This window comes from Haliaeetus albicilla, chromosome 13 (genome assembly GCF_947461875.1).
Source record: "Haliaeetus albicilla chromosome 13, bHalAlb1.1, whole genome shotgun sequence".
In the NCBI taxonomy this organism is placed as follows: Eukaryota; Metazoa; Chordata; class Aves; order Accipitriformes; family Accipitridae; genus Haliaeetus; species Haliaeetus albicilla.
Genome location: NC_091495.1, coordinates 36,523,284 through 36,540,880, shown reverse-complemented (window position 1 = coordinate 36,540,880; position 17,597 = coordinate 36,523,284). Strand labels below are relative to the sequence as shown.

At 37.1% G+C, this 17,597-nt stretch overlaps 1 protein-coding gene across 26 annotated transcripts in view; it reads left to right on the top strand.

The window, feature by feature from the left end:
- The window catches only part of AFDN (afadin, adherens junction formation factor), a 133,168-nt gene that overhangs the window by 96,359 nt on the left and 19,212 nt on the right, over positions 1-17,597 (top strand). For 25 of the 26 annotated variants that reach the window (XR_011327566.1, XM_069800840.1, XM_069800834.1 and 22 more), the window contains 6 exons: positions 12,937-13,002; positions 13,157-13,230; positions 13,747-13,865; positions 14,909-15,103; positions 15,362-15,453; positions 15,891-16,079. Coding sequence is in view for 25 of the 26 variants with exons in the window: in XM_069800840.1 (XP_069656941.1) it covers positions 12,937-13,002; positions 13,157-13,230; positions 13,747-13,865; positions 14,909-15,103; positions 15,362-15,453; positions 15,891-16,079 (735 nt within the window). In the remaining variant the exon portion in view is untranslated. The remainder of the gene's footprint in view (positions 1-12,936; positions 13,003-13,156; positions 13,231-13,746; positions 13,866-14,908; positions 15,104-15,361; positions 15,454-15,890; positions 16,080-17,597) is intronic. The other variant, XM_069800832.1, reaches the window with a different exon arrangement.

The window sequence follows — 17,597 nt, the reverse complement described above, 5'->3', positions numbered from 1 at the left end:
TTCAGAAAGGTTAAGAAAGACTAATGAATAAAACTTGCTTAGTCTTTTACAAATCTTGTATATGAAGCATTTTCCCTTTACTTACCACTTTTCCCATTTCATGAGAGCAAGAGTAAATCACAATTAGGTAGGAACTGTTGCATTCTTGATTCCAGTCTCAGAATGAGACTTTAGACCAATTGCTTTAGCTGGTTTGTTTAATTGCTTTGGTTTTCATTAAAGAAGGTATGTTTTAGAACCACTCAATTTCCAGAGTGTGAGAGAAATGACATTGTTACAAATAGATATACTTCTGTGTAACACAGAAGGCACTGCAGCTGTTTGTGTCAGCATGCCTGCTTTCCATGTTTATCTAATTGCCTTATTAAGGTTTCTGAATACCACAGGGTTTTTTGTTTTGGTTTATTGTTTGTTTTTTTAAAAAAAAGACTACATATGCACAAGACTATAGTGCTGCATATTTTATTAATGCCATCTTGGGAAGTCCATTACCAAATCCTGGGTTCTTTGGTCTTTTATCTCCTGGGAGAAGCACACTTGAGGAAGGTAGAGGGTGGTGCAAGTCAATGTTGATTGCAAACATTCTTTTTAAAAAAAGTAACAGGTAACGCCTATTCCATTAAGGAGAACAACAACATTCTTCAGTCCTTTCTCCTTACTCCTTTTGAGGCCATTTGTAAATAGAGCTTCTGGATGCAGTGGATGTGGAATTTTTAGGTCATCAGATGCTTCAGAGTCCCGTGACACTGTACAGCTTGCAATCTAGCTTTTTTCCCTCTGAATAGTAAGACACTTTTCATCTGTTTTCCCACCCAGTGCAACTTAAAAGCTGCAATGGAATCGTTCATAGATGTTAAATGCTTTATATTTCTTTGCCTGTGAATAATGTTGATTGTCACCAAAGTTTGACTCTTCACTGCCTGTTTTGTTTAATGGGAAAAGTTTTGCCCACTTGTGACAGTAGTTTGTCCAACTCCAAAAATGTTTGATTTTTTCCTCCTACCATGGAGGATAATGAGAGGGGAAAGCAGCAGCTTACATATGTGGAACATGGGTCAGTTTTAAAATTTTTTTTTAAGTCAGGGTGTGATGTGACTCCGAGCAGCTGTAGCCACAACTAACAGACCAGTTTTACATACAGTAGGCTGCTTCACCTCATTTATATTTGGAAATTATATAAGGCATGCTATGAAGTATTCTGTCTAATAATAACAGATTTCCAAAGCCTCTACATTGGTCTTGAGGCAGCCAAGGCCTTTGCTTCCTTTGAGAAAGTGTGGGGTTTTTTTCTGATCTTCAAGTCCAGAGAAGTTTGCCCTCACTGGAGGCAGGACCAGTAGCTGCAAAGTTGGCCTTTCCCATTCCTCTGGGCTGACAGCAAGTAGCTCAATGAGTTGTAGATGTAGTATGTTCGGTACCTAAAGTAGATAAGTACGTACTCATCCAGATACAACCTACAAAATGCATGTAGCTTTAGGGAATGTGAGTGTTTGGGTGATCAGAAACCTTTGCTTTTGCCTCCTAGAGACTACATTTGTAAACTGGCTGCATAAGTTTAGTAAACTGATATTCTTTAAAATGCGTACAAGCTTGGGTTATTTAAATGTTTCTAGACTAATGCCAGGGAGGTCAGACTGAGACTTGATTCTGTTGCATAAACTTGCTTTTAAGGATGTTTATAAAAACTTACAAGAGATCTTCTGTGTAAACTTAAGAGTCTGGAATCAGAATTAGCCTTGATAAAAATCAGTAAAATCTACTCTGGGTGTAGACAGATAAAAGATTTCAGGCCTGATGGCTGGTATCAGGCTTGATAGCTACATTTCTGTCCTGTTTTGTTTAAAGACGTTTTAGTTGCAGGGATTCATTCTGGTTTTAAACTGTTTCGTTTTTATAAAATACAACAGAAGCTTCACAAACAAGACCAACTTGAGGAAACAGTATCATCCTTGAAATGTTATGAGAGATACCAGGTCCTAATATTTCAGCAAGGTACATTTGTGTATGTATATACATACACATATATGTGATATCTACATTATTAAAATGAAATCTTCTTTAATGTTTGCATAATTATGCAAGATCCAAGAAAGCCTTGAAAACTATTTATTTTTAAAAATTCTCCAATAGTTTATGTGAACTGTTGGAGTGTTTTGACATGTAGTCTTGGTATCCGAAGCCACTTAGATTAGAATATTACTTTGAAAAGGTTGGTAACTGTATGGCACTTTTTTGTGGATTCAGTCAAACTTTCACTGGGGAGTGAAGATTCCTTCACTTCAGGACTACTTTTTCATGTTACTATTTATGTGAAGCTTGAAACCGTTTAAATATTCATGTATTTAAGACAGAAGTCTTCAAATCGGTATTGAAAGATCATTAGGAAGACTTTCTTGCATTTTATGTAAATGAAAGTGTTTTTTAATACATGTAACATACTTAAAAAAAACTTGTTATTGAATTGTATTTTTTTCTTTAGTGAAATGTGATTCTGCCAGTCTTTATTGGAGGCTGTTAATCACTCCAGTTTTATTGGAGTGATAAACAAAGTACGTGAAGCTAAACAGGTATGGGCAAATGATGGTTTAGAACAAGTAATGACAAGACCTTACTGCGAATTGTCTGGAGCGTTACCGGTTTGGTTAGGTGCTGTACCTGCAAATATGTTTTGCAGATGCATAGTTTTTCCTTAATGACTTCATATTACAATTCTGCTGTCATTCCTAACAACTGGAAAAGTGTTTTTGTAATAGTTTTCATAGTTCTAATGATAGGTATTGAAATAACTAGTTCATCCTACAGATCACTAAAACCGCAAGAATATTATTAACCTCGGAGAAAACACAGCTAGTTTGTGATGTTTGAGGATGGGAGTAGCTTAACTGTTCAGAGGGCATCACCTCCTCACCAGATGGACCTTCATTCCCACCCTGGTACCTTTCGGTCGGGGTACTGGTGGGGCTGCGCGGTGCCTCGGCACCTCCAGCCCACCGTGCCACTGGTGGCAGGTCCCAGCGTGGCGTGGCACGGGTGGCTCGCCCGGGGAACCCCGCTGCGCGTCGACGCAGCTCGCTAGCAGGAGCTGCCTGTTGTTCCTGCCGTGCCGTTACGGCTGCTTGTCCTGGCAAATACCAAAGGGGAAGGAGGAGCGGGCGGGAGTTCTTCTGCCCGCTTTTAATGCTTCCGTGGTGACTGAGTCACCAGCTCGTGGGCTAGCTGTGGTGCTGCCATGAGGAAGACTATATCTGATGTTCCTGTTACTCAAACTGCTACTTCACGTACAGTTGCGCTATGTGGCGTGTCCCGATTTTAGGGCTGTTGTAATGTATGTGAGCCAAAGTTTCCCATGTTTGTTACTGACAAGGAAGTCTGATAAAATTCATCTTGCGACATAGCAACACGAGCAATAAAGTCTGTTCTCCTTAAATACTTCCTTTAATTCTGTCATTTTTATTAATTCGTTACTGCTGTAGTCATGTACATCCTCAATTTTACATTCCTCTGACGTAGGAGTAGTTGGGTTTTTATTTTTTTTTCAGATCACTGTAGTTTATCTCGTTCTTTTCCTTATTGGTCTGATTACTCCATAGAAGTAGCTGTAAATTTTTTTTAATGCTGCCTCTTCTATTTCTAAATTTCTCATAGTAATTTTTTAAGCAAATGCAGTATTAAGGGCGCAGTCCTGTTAGAGCAAGGAGGAGCTTGCAAAACAACGCTAATTGTGAAAACAAGTATGGACTGCTGTACGCTGATGTGTTGCTTGATAGATGGCCCAGATGATAAGTGAATGTGATGGAAAATGGCTTGTTTCTTGTTAGGCTGTCTCAAAAGCCAAGGTTAGATTGCACTATCCAACTCAGTCCTTTGGCTTCTTTAACATGACAGAATTTTTGTAGTCAAGCAGTACCAGACTTAAAAGGGGCAAATACCCATCTGGACAAGAGGTATGAAATCTTTGCATACCTTTGTCTGCCATAAATTTTAGTCATCTGAGCATACTTTTTTTTTCTTTTGACGCATTAAATGCGTGATTGACTTGGCTCTGTTGTATCAACTTTGTTTTCCTTTCATCCTACTGCTCCCAGCAAATTTCCAGATTTTTCTTTTTTGAGGTTGCAGTCTGTGTGACTTGAAGAGTTGAAATCCCGTAAACAAACCTAATATTTGGGGGGGAGTGTTACTTTCTTCACCTTCCAGGTTTTCTTTTAATGAAGGACTCTAGTGTTGGACACCTTTTTTCTTTTTTTTTTTTTTTTTTTTTTTTTTCTTTTTAGTGGTTTCCCCCCCACCCTGTGTCAGTGCTGTGACTCTTAAGTATATTGTGTTGGCATTCTAGAGATTGAAGTTGTGCTAACCAGAGGTGCCAAAATTTGCTCTTTAACTCCTATGGATTGCCGTAGTTGCATGAGTTTTCAGAACTTTTCTAATCTTTGAGGTCCTACAGGAAAGTAATTCAGTCAATTAATTTGTTTATTCAATAAGTTCTTTACTAAATTCCTTTATATCAGGTGATATGTCCTGGGATACTAGCTTAAGTTTTCCAGTTGTCCTACTGCTTATTTAGAAGACATTTATAAATGAAAGTTCATGGAGTTTTTGTTATTTCTTAATTTTTCAAATGTAAGTACTTAACAAGTACTTTTTTTAATTAGTAGAGAAGAATGTATGTCTGTGTGTGTGTATATATAAAAACATATATGCCAGTAAATACCAATGTTATTTATATTATATATGTAATAAAAACATTTAAAAGTTGCTGTCTCTCAGGTGAGATTTTAATGTTGACTTTTTTTGTGGGCTCCAGTCTGTCTGAATTCATTAATCTCCAAGATAAGACAGGTTTTTTTCTGAAACAGCTGAAAGCTCTTGCTGAAGTTCCAGCTGGTTAACTGTGCTCTGCTCCACAGTCTTTGGCTGTATTTTCAGATGAAGTTCTGTTGATATTGTCGGTGTATTGGGGTTTTGGTTTTTGGCGGTTTTGTTTATTTTGGGGGGTGGTGGTGGTGTGGTGTTTTGTTTGGGGTTTTTCAGTTTGTTTGGTTTTTTTGATTCAGTGTTGCGGAGGAATGATAAAACATCCTCTGAAACAAATGAAATTATGTTTACTGCTAAATCTTCTCTCTTACATGTATACTTTCTTGTTTATGAAATCCTCTGCTATTTTAGTATTTAATTGTTACTTTATGGTTTGGGAATATAGTCTGCAATTTTAGTTTCTTCTGACAGGTCAGGGGGTTTTGCTTTGAAAAGAATTGATTTAGGAAGTTTCATAAGTATTTTATAAAATATTCAATTTAGGTACTAGAGGGGGCACATCAACTTTTTTCTTATCAGTTTGGAGTTGAATTACAGTATTTATGTATTTTACAGTGCTTGGGAGTTGAATTGCAGTATTTATTACATGCGTAGACTTCAGATGAAGAAGATTCAGTGTCAGTTCATGTGTAGGGTCTACTCAGTTATTTGAGAAGGTCCCTTGTCAATACAGCTACAAACCACCAGAAAAATAAGTATCTCTTGTTAGAACTGAGTTTTCCCTATGTGCATTAGACGGATTAGAACATGGCTGAACATTGTTGAACAATGGTGACACTAAACTAGGGCCTGATTAGTACCACTTCAGTAACTTGAAGTTTTCATTTAATTTCAAATAAAGAGTTAGATTTGCATGGACTATGCCATACGTGACCTATGAACAGTACTGATGTGAAACTCCTCAAAATCATTGTCAACCAAATGTGTAATAACTTAACAAGCCTCTCTGTGTTTTATTTCCTTGCTTTTATTTATACCCTCAGGTTGTAATTTTAGACTCCATCTTGTAAGATTTTCCTAAACAGGTTTTTGTTCTGTGATGAGCTATTTGAAACTAGGCTACTATGACAAAAATAAAGCTAGTCCTCTTTTGTAAAGCTTACCTATCTTTCTTCAGTCCCACTTCAAATATTGTTACACAGCGTAATGTGGGCCACACAGCTGAAATTAAGCCAGATCGAAGGGAAATGGAACTTCTGAAGAGTTTTAATTGCAGGATTTATTGATGGTGTTTCACACCTTAAGTTTTTTGCTTATCCTCTTGACTTGTAGCTCCTTTTATTCTTACTTTCAGTGAGGAGGACTCATTGTTTATTTACTTTTTACAAGGTAGTCTGGTCCCTTAAACAAACGTTTTCCCACACACTCTTTTCTTCATTTAGATTTAGGATAAAGACCTGAGTTACCATTCTAAGCAGACTTCTGTATGCAGAAGTGTCCTGTGTTTGCCTTTACCTCCCAAGTAGGATTAGAAGATCTATTAAAATTCCATCTAAATGCGAAAGTTCCCCATTGTCATAGAATTCCTGCAGCAACCTGTAAGTCACAGCAAATTTAGGATTAATTATTCTCATACTCTGACTAAACTCAAGTGCATGCCAAATTTGCAAGTGCAATATGTTAACATCTTTCAACTTGTTCTGTTTTAAAGCATTAAATTGCTTCTTAAGATAAGTGTAAGATAAGAAAAACTTTATACAGGTATTGCATCTCATGCAAATGGATGGTTTCACTCTGAGTACTGGACCTAATCGTTTTCCTCAGTTTCCCACGTGCGTTGCCTGTGTACATCCGTCTTAAAGATGAATAAGCCCAAGCATGGAGAAGATTATTTTCAAGAATCTTATCATGTTTTTACTCGGAGACCTAATTAAGCTTCCTGGAAAAAAAAGGGGGACATTTTTATTCCATTGTGTAATTACATCAGTAAAGGTGTGTTGGTTTTCTTAACAGGATGCATTTACTTCAGTTCTAGATAAGCTCTTCATCTCCATCCCTTGCTAAAGTCAGGATGACTTGTATTTTTTACATTAAAAGGGGAATGGGTGGGCCTTGGCAAAGTTGGGAAGTGTCTTTTGGTGCGCTTGCCATGCAGGCTATCAAAAGCTTAAAAGGAAAATGTTTTTCCTCTGTGTAGTTTGCTTCTCTGTGTGGGAATCTGCATGTATATGGCCTTTTTTTTTATTTTGCAATTGTTTTGGGACTCGGCTTCCACTAGAACACACTTGCTCTGCAGACGCTGCTCAGAGCTGCTTGGCAAGTCAATAGGTGACCTATAGTAGGATCTATGAATTGTTGGGTTGAAAATCACGTTATTCACCAAACAGTGGAGTTTAAGGCTGCAGCAGAGAAAGACTGATTATTTTATGTCATGCTGTTTTAACCCATTAGGGAATTGGGCAGCATTTAAACTGAAATATTCTCTGTTAGGTCAAACTCCCTTGGCATTTTTTTGTATTGCTTATTAAAAAGAAGACCTCCCTAGTGGAAGTTCACAGATGTGCTCTAAACATGGGTGAATGTTCTTGTATTTAAAAGATGAACAATTCCTGGCTCTTATTTTCCTTCTCAAAGGGGGCTTTTGGGTTTCTAGCAGTGAAAAGCCCAGTTCAGGGTCTGATGTGAAAAGCCTACTTGATATTTGCCCTACGTATTCACAGCCCCTGACGATTACGGCTGTGTTAGCACAGGTACACAGTTGCCGTAACCTGACAAAAATTGGCACAACAGCTTAACAAGAATAATGTCACCCCCGGTGACTGACCCTCCCAGCAGCCCCCTTTCCTGTAGGATTATGAACAGTCGTGCTGTAAACCATTTGAGGAAGCTGATTTGGTTGAAAACAAAGCTTTTATTTGGGAGGAGGAGGGATGGGGATGGGGGCCAGCTTAGCCTTCAGCCAGGTCTGTGGTGGGCCATGCCATGACACAGTAGTGCCTGCGCAGGTCCAAGGGGGGGACAGCGTGGGAGCAGGCAGGTGGGTTTCTTTCTGACACTCTGTATGAGTGCGCTGCTAGTGTCATTCTAATTAATTTAACATTTTTTTAAAAATACTGAAATGTGTAAATAGTGCTCCGCTTCTGGCCTCCAAACTTAGTTCTCTCTGCTTTATGCAGTTTTTATGATCTTGGTTTTTCTTCCCTATTGGTTATTTAATAACTGTATTGTAAAAGCACAGAATGGAGGTGTTTCTCATTCTGAATCTTAGGTCTAATGTACTTGAGGTGTCAGAATTTTTAAATGTCATGTTTCCTTTCTTCAGTCCACAATTCACCATTTGTCTAATTCTGATCAGCTAATGCCTTCCTTACAAAACTTTTTTCCCTATGGTTCTCTGCTTTGGCTATGCATTGTAACAACAGATACCATTTAGAGCTAAACATAAGAGATCTCCAGAGTAGAGTGTTATGCTCATGCAGTTCAGTTCAAGATTATTGTCACCCAGGTGAACTGAAGCAGCAGTAGTAGTTTTGGGGTTTTTTTCCAGTGAAAATTGAAAATTTTCCTTAAAATATTACTTAAGGGGAAGGATTTCCCAAAGTTTTCCTCAGAAAGGTACTATCATTTTGCTTTCTGCAAGGATTTTGGGAAAAAGTTGCTTCAAGTAGGAAAGAAAACAGGTAGATTGGTAGCACTAGAGAGTTTACTACTGTGGATGAGGCTTTTTTATTCCCCCCCCCAGTCTAGAATTTGCTGTATTATTTTTTGAAAATACTTGCAAAGGTTTTGGGGCTTTTGTATTTGGCTATACATATTTGAGAAAATGTGCTGTAGGTTCCAGTATGTTAATCTTGGGGAGGGGAATAAACCATCTTTTTATGCTTACTACATTCTTGCTTTCCACAGTCATCTAACTTCTCTACAGTTGTGGTGTTCTGTTTGGTTTAACAGCTTTACAGATACATATGCTTTTGGTATTCAGGATTGGAGAAAATAAAGAGAACTGAAAAGAATGTTTACCATATTATTGTTATTGATACACACGTGTCATCACTCTGATTTGTTTGTGGGGGAATAGTTTTAGTTATGTTGACCTTCACATTCCTGTGAAAGAAAAGCAGGTTAATAAGCAGTTTACAAAGAAACCTGTTTTATTGTAATGTCAGTAAATGAAAGGAGAAAAATCTTTGTGGTGCATATGAGAATTTTCATCACTTTGGAGTCTAGTATGCATGTCTAGCTACATACTAACATCCTTTTTATGTCCTTAATAGCTGTATATTTCCTTCTAATGCAGTCTCCTGGAAGGTGGAACTGAAGCAAAATTAAGTCTGTTTCAACAGAAATTAAGAATTTGGATTCAAATGTCTATAAAGCTTAGGGTAAAAGATGAAGGAAGACGATGAGTTAACTTTGAGGATGCTTAGTGAGAAGTCTTCCCAAGCATAAGCGAGAGCACAGGCACATTATTAGAAACATATTAAATGGCACAGGAATTAGGCAGAGAAGGAACGTATTTGTCCTAGTAATATGTGAGTAGATGTGGTAGCTGATAAAGATTTTTTTTTTTGTTATGTAATCTGAAAGGAAATAAATTTTAAATCTTTTTTTGTGCTTTCAAAATTCATTAGCTTTGTATTAAGTGAGATGACTTTGAGCTAACACATCTGCTGGTAACTTCTCTTAAAAGAACAGGAAAGGGATTGACAAACTGTATAGGCTTCAAGAAGGAACAAGGAGTAAAATGTCAGCTCCTTCAAATCATAATGAAGAATTACTAAGAGTATGGGAACAGTTAGAGCAAAAATCATCTGATCTGTATTTCCAGCTGTGGGGTATTTAGCTAAAGAACGTAACAAATGTAAGATGGTTCCTCCCAGTTTCTAGCTTTCTGTAATTTCAGAATTTCTTTCAGAGTGCATTATACCTGTATCTTTGGGTTTTTTTCTAAAAGCCCTTGAAGGGCTGTACCATGAATCTGTGATCTTTTTTGTGCATGTTTGCATTTTGGCATCTACAGCAGTCTTGTTCCTGGCAGTTTCCCAATTTAATTATGAAATCCTACAGAAAATGTTTTGGTTTTGTTGTTGTTGTTGTGTTTTGTTTGGTTTTGGTTTTTACTTTTTAAAATATGCTAGCTGTGGTAGCATGAGTAAAAGCTTCCTCTGTTGGCTGATTAGAGAGATGATAAATAATCCAATCTGTGCCACTCATTATCCTGTAGACCTTCACTTTGATTGTTGCTAAGGTGAGGAGTCCATGTCTAGTTGGTTCTCTCAAGAAATGTATTCCATGTTTCTGATCATCCTTGTTATCCTCTGAGCCTCATGGTTCTGCTGGTGTCATTTTGTAAGGAAGTAATCAGAATTATAAACAGTTTTGTAAATGTGAGCCTTTTAGATTTTTAGTGACCATGGTTGTTTCTGGTTTGTTTGTTCTTTTCTATTAGTTCTGTTGGCTTCCAGATATTTGAGCTGATATGTGAAGATGGCTCTGAAAACAGTGACTAAAAAGATCTTTCTCAAGGAGTTAAAGCCAGTTTAGAAACTATTATATGGATATTTATGCAATTGCAAATGTTTATCTCATCATTACCTGCAAGCCAGTGCACATATCATGAGCTTAAAGAGAAGGTTTCAACTTAATTTAACGTGCACTGACAATCATAATCAAGTGGAAGAGGGGTGATGTGTATGAATATAGTGTCTAATGTAATTCATGAGTACCAAAGTCACGATCCCAAAATTACATGTTCTAAGTGGCAATGCTCTTCCAAAGGCTTGCTGGTTTTACCTGATCTTTGACTGTATTAGGCAGATCTTTGTCTGAATTCCTGGGCCCAAGGGGATGAGATTCTTGCTAGCACCCTTTGAAATTAGGGCTGAATACAAGCAGTGTCAATCCCAGGTGGCTTCAGAGGCTTCTGGTTAGTCTTGGTCAGTCTGGCCTCCAGGAAAAGCTGCTGTTAGGTCCCTGCAGTTACGTACAACTACATGATGCATGAGGTTGTAACTACAAGGGTGGTTGGGTGGGTGAGTTGCTGTTAACTCTTTCACCCTTTGGAACTAAAGGAGCTTGCCTCTAGGTATATTTAGAGGTTGGAGGCAGAGGAAGGAGCGTATAAACCCAGTCATCTTAATTTTCAGTTCCCAACAAGGGGAGGTGGTAACTGATTCTGCCGACAGTGCTCCGATGGGGAGCAGTCCCTTACATGGTTGGAGCATTCCTTCACACTTGGACCAGTGAAATACATTTCCCCCCTGCCATTATTGCTCCAGTGTTCAGCATCATGTGATCCTTCTCCAACTCTTGGTTTTGTCTTACTAGATAAGTTTTCTGTACCGTAAATTTAGTTATATTATTGTTTGTCCTTTTTCTGGAACACTTAGGAGCATGGCAGTCACCACATGGGCTTCTCTGAATTTCCATTCCTTGTGAAAACTAACAACTTCCTATCCATTGTTGAACCACTTATTAATACACAGGGACAAGTTCCTTCTTAGCCTGTGTCACCTTAAAGTCTTGAAGAACTCCTGGTAAGAGGTCTTGCCACATCCATCTTGAAACTCTAGGTGTTCAGTCAACTGGATCATCCTTCCCCATGTGCTTCTTGGTTGCTTGGGGAAAAAAGATTTGTGAAGCATGATTTCATTTGTCATTATATTTATCTAGCTGTCTTCTGACTTGTGTTTCTCATAACTTTAACTGATTTTTCTGGTATAAAGATAAAAATGTTCTGCAGTTACCTTGATGTTTCTTTAGAGCCCTTTAAAAAAACCAAAAAAGTAACTAATTTTTTTAATTGCCTTTGTATTCTTTCCAGACAAAGAAAGGGTCCTTAACTTCAGTTATTTATTGCTTTTTTTTCCCCCTTTTTTTCTGTAAGTACAGCTTAAGCAATTATTGTGAAAAATTTAGACATGTAGAATGTTAATCTGGAAGCATGGGACTTGAAGGAATTCCTTTTCTGTGGCTTTTGAGTAAACATTTGGGATTAACTCAAGATTCAATGAATAAAAATAGGTCTTTCAATTGCTTAGAAAACCATGTATAACACTGGCTTTTAAATAATCTTCACCTTGATTTTTATTTTACTTTATTACAACAGTGGGAGCAATGAATGCTTCTGCTGCCAAAAGAAGAGTTGGAAAAGGTGGGGAAAAAAAGGAGGAGGAAGTTGCATATTCAGTATCAAAGCAACTTGGGGGGTTATTTTAGGAAATGACACGACATTAAAAACTGTGCTCTGTTGAAAACTTACTTAGCACTCTTCTTCCAAGTGACTTGCAGAGTAAAATGGCACCATTTGCTATAGTAGATAATGAAATCACAAGTGATTGTCTTACATTATAAGTGACAATTTAAAGGTTTGCGATACTAACATTTAGACTGATCTGTGTGGTGTCTTGTAAATGGGAGCATGTGGATGACACAACAGCATGGCTTGAATAGATGCTTCTGTTCTCTTGTCTTGAATCTGTTGGTTGTCTCCCAGTAAGTTCACTGTTAACAGTCCTTTCAAAATTTAGCGGAATACGTTGAGGCAGATGTTTTATGAACAAAATTGCATGGTTTTGCAGTAGACTTGAATATTGCCTCTGTCAACTCTGAACGACTTATTAATTATAATGTCTACTTTACCTGTTTATTGTAAAACAAGAGGCACTGTTTGTTCCTTTACACAAGCTCCTTTACAGTCCTAATGAATGTAAAAAAGCATTTCTATTCCTTTTTCTTGTAATCTGCAATATACCTTGTTTCATTTGGGTATTAGCAAGGGAAACAGTGCAGTCTTTTGGAACATAATACATAGAGGTATAAAAAATAATAGCATGCATGTAGAAGTGCAAATAAGTATTTCTTATTGGAAGGGGATTAGAACAAACTTCTAAAGTACGTTTTAGTTAATGTATTTTCTTTCTTATTCAAGCTTGCATTAAGACCAAATATTCTTTCCTTCTAACAATGCCTGCAGGTTCAATAGGCCTAATATTAAAATTTTCTTTTGACTTTAAATGAATGCAACTCTTTTCTGTGTAACTGGTTTTTTCCAGTTTGGGAATATATAAAAGTAATGAGAACGTAGAGGTTTATCTAGCCATGCAAAATTCTGATTAACACTTGTGGAGTGCTTAAGAGATTAAATATAAATGTAATAAATTAATGCCTCTTTCTCTGTAGGGTGCGGGTCAAGACAAACTTGGAATATATGTCAAGTCTGTTGTGAAAGGAGGTGCTGCAGATGTGGTTAGTAATATTCTTAAACATCAGTTCAAAGGTAGAAAGATCCTTTGGAAATGCTTTTAAATCCTTTGTTTACTTGTAAGTGTGAATAATTGTTTTAATTTAGACCATGTTAGCGTTGGTGTATGAATTTCTTCTCTCTGGGATATGTTATTAGGATGGTCGTCTGGCTGCAGGGGATCAGTTGCTCAGTGTGGATGGTCGAAGTTTGGTGGGCCTGTCCCAGGAAAGGTAAGGAATGCTTTCCTTGGGTGTCTTTACATGAAGAAAGTGCTGGAGTAGTTATATACTGAAAAGCTCTTTTTTTTACATTTTAGGCTTTGTCTTAGCTTTTTATAACTGCCTATCAATAACATCAGTAACAAGTTCAACTGTTTGTGTAGTATTTCCCGTATATGATATAGGTTATCTATATAGAAGAGATTGTATTACACATTTGGGCTTCAGTTTTGAGCAAACTTCATTTAGCTCTAACTTTAAATATTTTGACTCCTGACATTTAACTGCAGAAACTGGAAATAGTACTTGCCTGGAGGTGTTGTCTGTAATAAGTGTATCTTCTTGTCATCATCTAATTTTTTTCAAAGTGATTTTTAGTATTACTCAGAAAAAGAGTGTTTTGTCAAACAAAAGATTACTGGAATAGATGTGAGAAATCCATGACATACAAACTGATAATAAGGAGAACTAAGTAATAATACAGTGCCTAATTTTATTTTATTTTCTTTGCTTTGGCTTTTATTGCAGGGCAGCAGAACTTATGACTAGGACAGGTTCTGTAGTAACACTAGAAGTGGCAAAGCAAGGGGCAATTTACCATGGTCTCGCAACCCTGCTTAATCAGCCATCCCCAATGATGCAAAGAGGTAAAAATGCTAATATTATTTATGTCGATAACAGCTTTATAAGTCTTAGAATGCAGAAAATATAATAATTCACAATAGCTTGCCAAATATTACCAAAATATTAAATCAGAAAACAAACATAATTGCACAGAAAAGAAGCATTTCCTTTCTTATCAAAAGTTCATCTCTTTTTAAATATTGTTTGAAATTATGCTAGTCTAACATTAATAAATGCTTTGCTTATGTACCTTTTCAAAATTTGAGTGATGTATTTAAACACAGTTCTGGTTTGAAGTAATTTTTATTTTAGCAAATGAAATATAATGAATACAAAGGGCATTGAACTTCAATAGCTTTTTTATCCCTTTCATAAAAGCTGCTCTCCTCCTCTCGGAATATGACTTCCTTGTAACCAGAGAGTGCAGTGTAATTACTAAGGGAGAAATAAATAGAAATAGAAGCCCCTGGAACATGTTATGCCATTGATTGAGTGATGGATTGATTTTTAAACTAGAAATATTGAAACGTATCTTCTTAAGTTTCTGTGTCTGATCATAAGAAGTTCTGGGATGTTTCTCCAATGTTATATCATCCTACTTCAGTGAACTAACAAAAGACATATTTAAGTCTTACACAAAATAATGTTGTAAAAGAAATAATTTTATAAAGGAAGACCTTTTCTACATATAGGGTAGTACTACAGTATAGAAAAGAATGGATTAAAAGAATAAATCCTTATTAGCACAGTTTACAACACCATCCTAGATGCCATCTGCCTCTGAGAGTCAGGAAAAGACTTTTCAGTAAAGCACGTTTGGCTTTTCCAGATATTGTGGTACCTTTTCAAAAGTTCTGCTGAAGCATACAAATCAAAGGAATCCTGTATAGTTGATAGAAGAGTGGGATTGTGTGTCTGAAGAAGTAGAGATTTTAAAATCTAGCATTTGCTTTACTGGGAACTCATTTTTAATTATAAATGCAAGGTAGCTCTGGTTTGAAAAAGAATATGCTAGACAGTAGTTAATATAAGCGAAAGGGGGAAAATACATATCCAACTGTTACAGTTTCTGACCGCCGTGGCTCAGGTAAACCCCGACCAAAGAGTGAAGGTTTTGAGCTGTATAATAACTCCACTCAAAATGGGTCACCTGAGAGCCCTCAGCTGCCGTGGACAGAGTACAGTGAACCAAAGAAGCTGCCAGGGGATGATAGATTAATGAAGAACAGAGCTGATCATCGCTCCAGTCCCAATGTAGCAAGTAAGTATGATTATCCTCGTTTTAGGGGTAGATGCTTCCTCCGCTAGTTTTACAGGCTGTGGAATTCAGAAAGGGGATGATTGTTTTTAAACATGGATTAAGTTTAAAATGCCAGCGTAGTAGTAACATTTGGAGCAAACCTCTTGTTAGAACTATTCAAAGGAAAAATCGTAGTTACTTTCTGAATACTATTATTTTATTAAGTTATGTAAATTATTATTAACAGTCATGTAAATGCTTCCTTTAACTTTCCAACAGATCAGCCTCCAAGCCCAGGAGGAAAGAATGCTTATGCATCTGGAACTACCACCAAAATAACCTCAGTCTCTACTGGAAATCTTTGTACAGAGGTCAGAAGTGGCAAGCAAAATGTTGGCTGCTAAACTTTCCTTAGCTATCAATAGCGTCAGTGTGCTTGAGTCAAACCAGTGTCTTTCTTAACTATTTGAACATAATGCTGGTGCTAGTGACTGGGTGGGGGTTTTGTTTATTATGGCAAATGAAAGATTGAGACAGTTTTGAGTGGTTTTATTAAATTTTGTTCATGAAGCTGTCCTTGTGATTTCTTAGGTTTGTACGATATTGCGTACTTGTTTTCAGACCGTAAAAACATGAGTCATAACCACAATTATATTTGATACTAGACAACCTCTTTGTCTCCTGTTCCAGACAAATAATGCTCTTACGAGCCAAAGAAAACATTTAGAAAATGCATGTTTAGAATAATATTCTGTACAGATCTGTGTGACTAGAAAATTCTACCTTACGTTCTTTCTACATTTTTCAGGAGCAGACTCTGCCCCAACGACCTGAAGCTTATCCCATCCCAACACAGACCTATACTAGAGAATATTTCACATTCCCAGCTTCAAAGTCCCAGGATCGAATGGGTCCAGCTCAGAGTCAGTGGCCAAATTATGAAGAAAAACCACAGGTCCAGGCCGAAAGTAATCATTCGATCAATACTACAATGCAGGTGAGAAGTAATTTCTTTCAACATAAGAAAAAAACCAGAACGAACCTGCTTGCTTTCCACTCCCAGACTGCTGAGACATTTTTTCAGAACAGTCAACTCTGATCTCTGAGCTGTTGAGGACAAACTGTACCACAGGGTGGGGAACAACTGTACTTCTGCCAATATTGGCTTGGGTTCAGAAACCTTACTCTTCCCCTGCCATAGAATTTATGTTACCATGTGCTGTAGACCTGTTATCTGGGATGTTTTAGCCCCCCATTAGAGGTAATGGGGTGTAGATGGTAGTAGGGTTCGTGTTGTAAAATGTTTTGTGGTTTTCTGAAAAGCAAACTAAATCTTTCAGTCTTCCAAGAAGGTGCATACGGAAAAATCTCTTTGCCTGTGGGGTGTGTTGTTTAAGTGACAAAGTGCAAGTATTAAAAATGAAATAAAACAGTGCTTTGAGACCTAACCAAGGTCTTCACTGAAACACATTCCCTGCTCTCAGTTTAAAAAAAAAAAAAAAAATAAATATTCAAGTTGCATCTATTATCAACAGGCAGCTGCTTCTTGACCTGAAATGAATTTACCCCCAGTGTACCTTTATAAATTCAAAAAATAATGTTGTTCTGCTCTTTGTAAATGACGACTTTACTCAAATCCATACAGGAAATTAAATCTAGATCTACTAAATCCAGCCACTGGATCATCTTTTCTCTAATCCACCAGAGACTTCAAAATACAGAGAGAAAACTTTTGCTGTTTCTTAACTTGTGATAAAAGCAGGGCCTTGCAGCAGACTGAGTATGTTTTACTTTTGCAAAAGGAGCGTCATGTAAATTATCTTGAGATTGTGTCATAGAAGCAAAGTAAGGCGTGATTATTGATTACTCACACATGTATTGGCAAGTGAATTCAGTAAAAAGTCAGTTAAATAAAAGCTTAGTGCCTTTTTTTTTTTAAGTATTATAGATAGCTAATCCTAATTATTTCAGCTGTTAAGAAAATAGGTGTTATACCCAAAGTAGGATGGTAATTTTGAAGGAGAATGCTGCAAGTTAAATGACTGTGACAAATAGCTATGGAAATATTTTGCTGAATTTCCATGCTTAACTCCTTCACATTTTGTGATTTCATCTCACCTAATCCTAACTGCGTAGTTTATGTCTAGGCTCTCTCTGTCAGTGATGGGACAGGGAGGCTAGGACCTCCAGAGAATGGTTCCTACCCATTTCTCTTAATGGGATAAATTGCTGCCTGGACATGCATCTCTCCCCTGCTTAAGACAAGCTTAAGTGAGTAGCTTAGATGAGGTGGTTAAAACTGGTGAGATGAACCCCATCTGTGGAAGCTGTTGACAGATACGGAATTTGAGCTATGGTCTTCAGGCTGAATGCAGTACAGAAAAGCATTTTTATAAAGCAGATGGCTAGAAGCTTTAACTCCTTACAAGCATTGAAAGTGTACACGATTTTTCTCTACCATACAATAGTTCTTTTAAGTTGAAAATTAGAGGAAAACAGACTTTAAAAAAAAAAA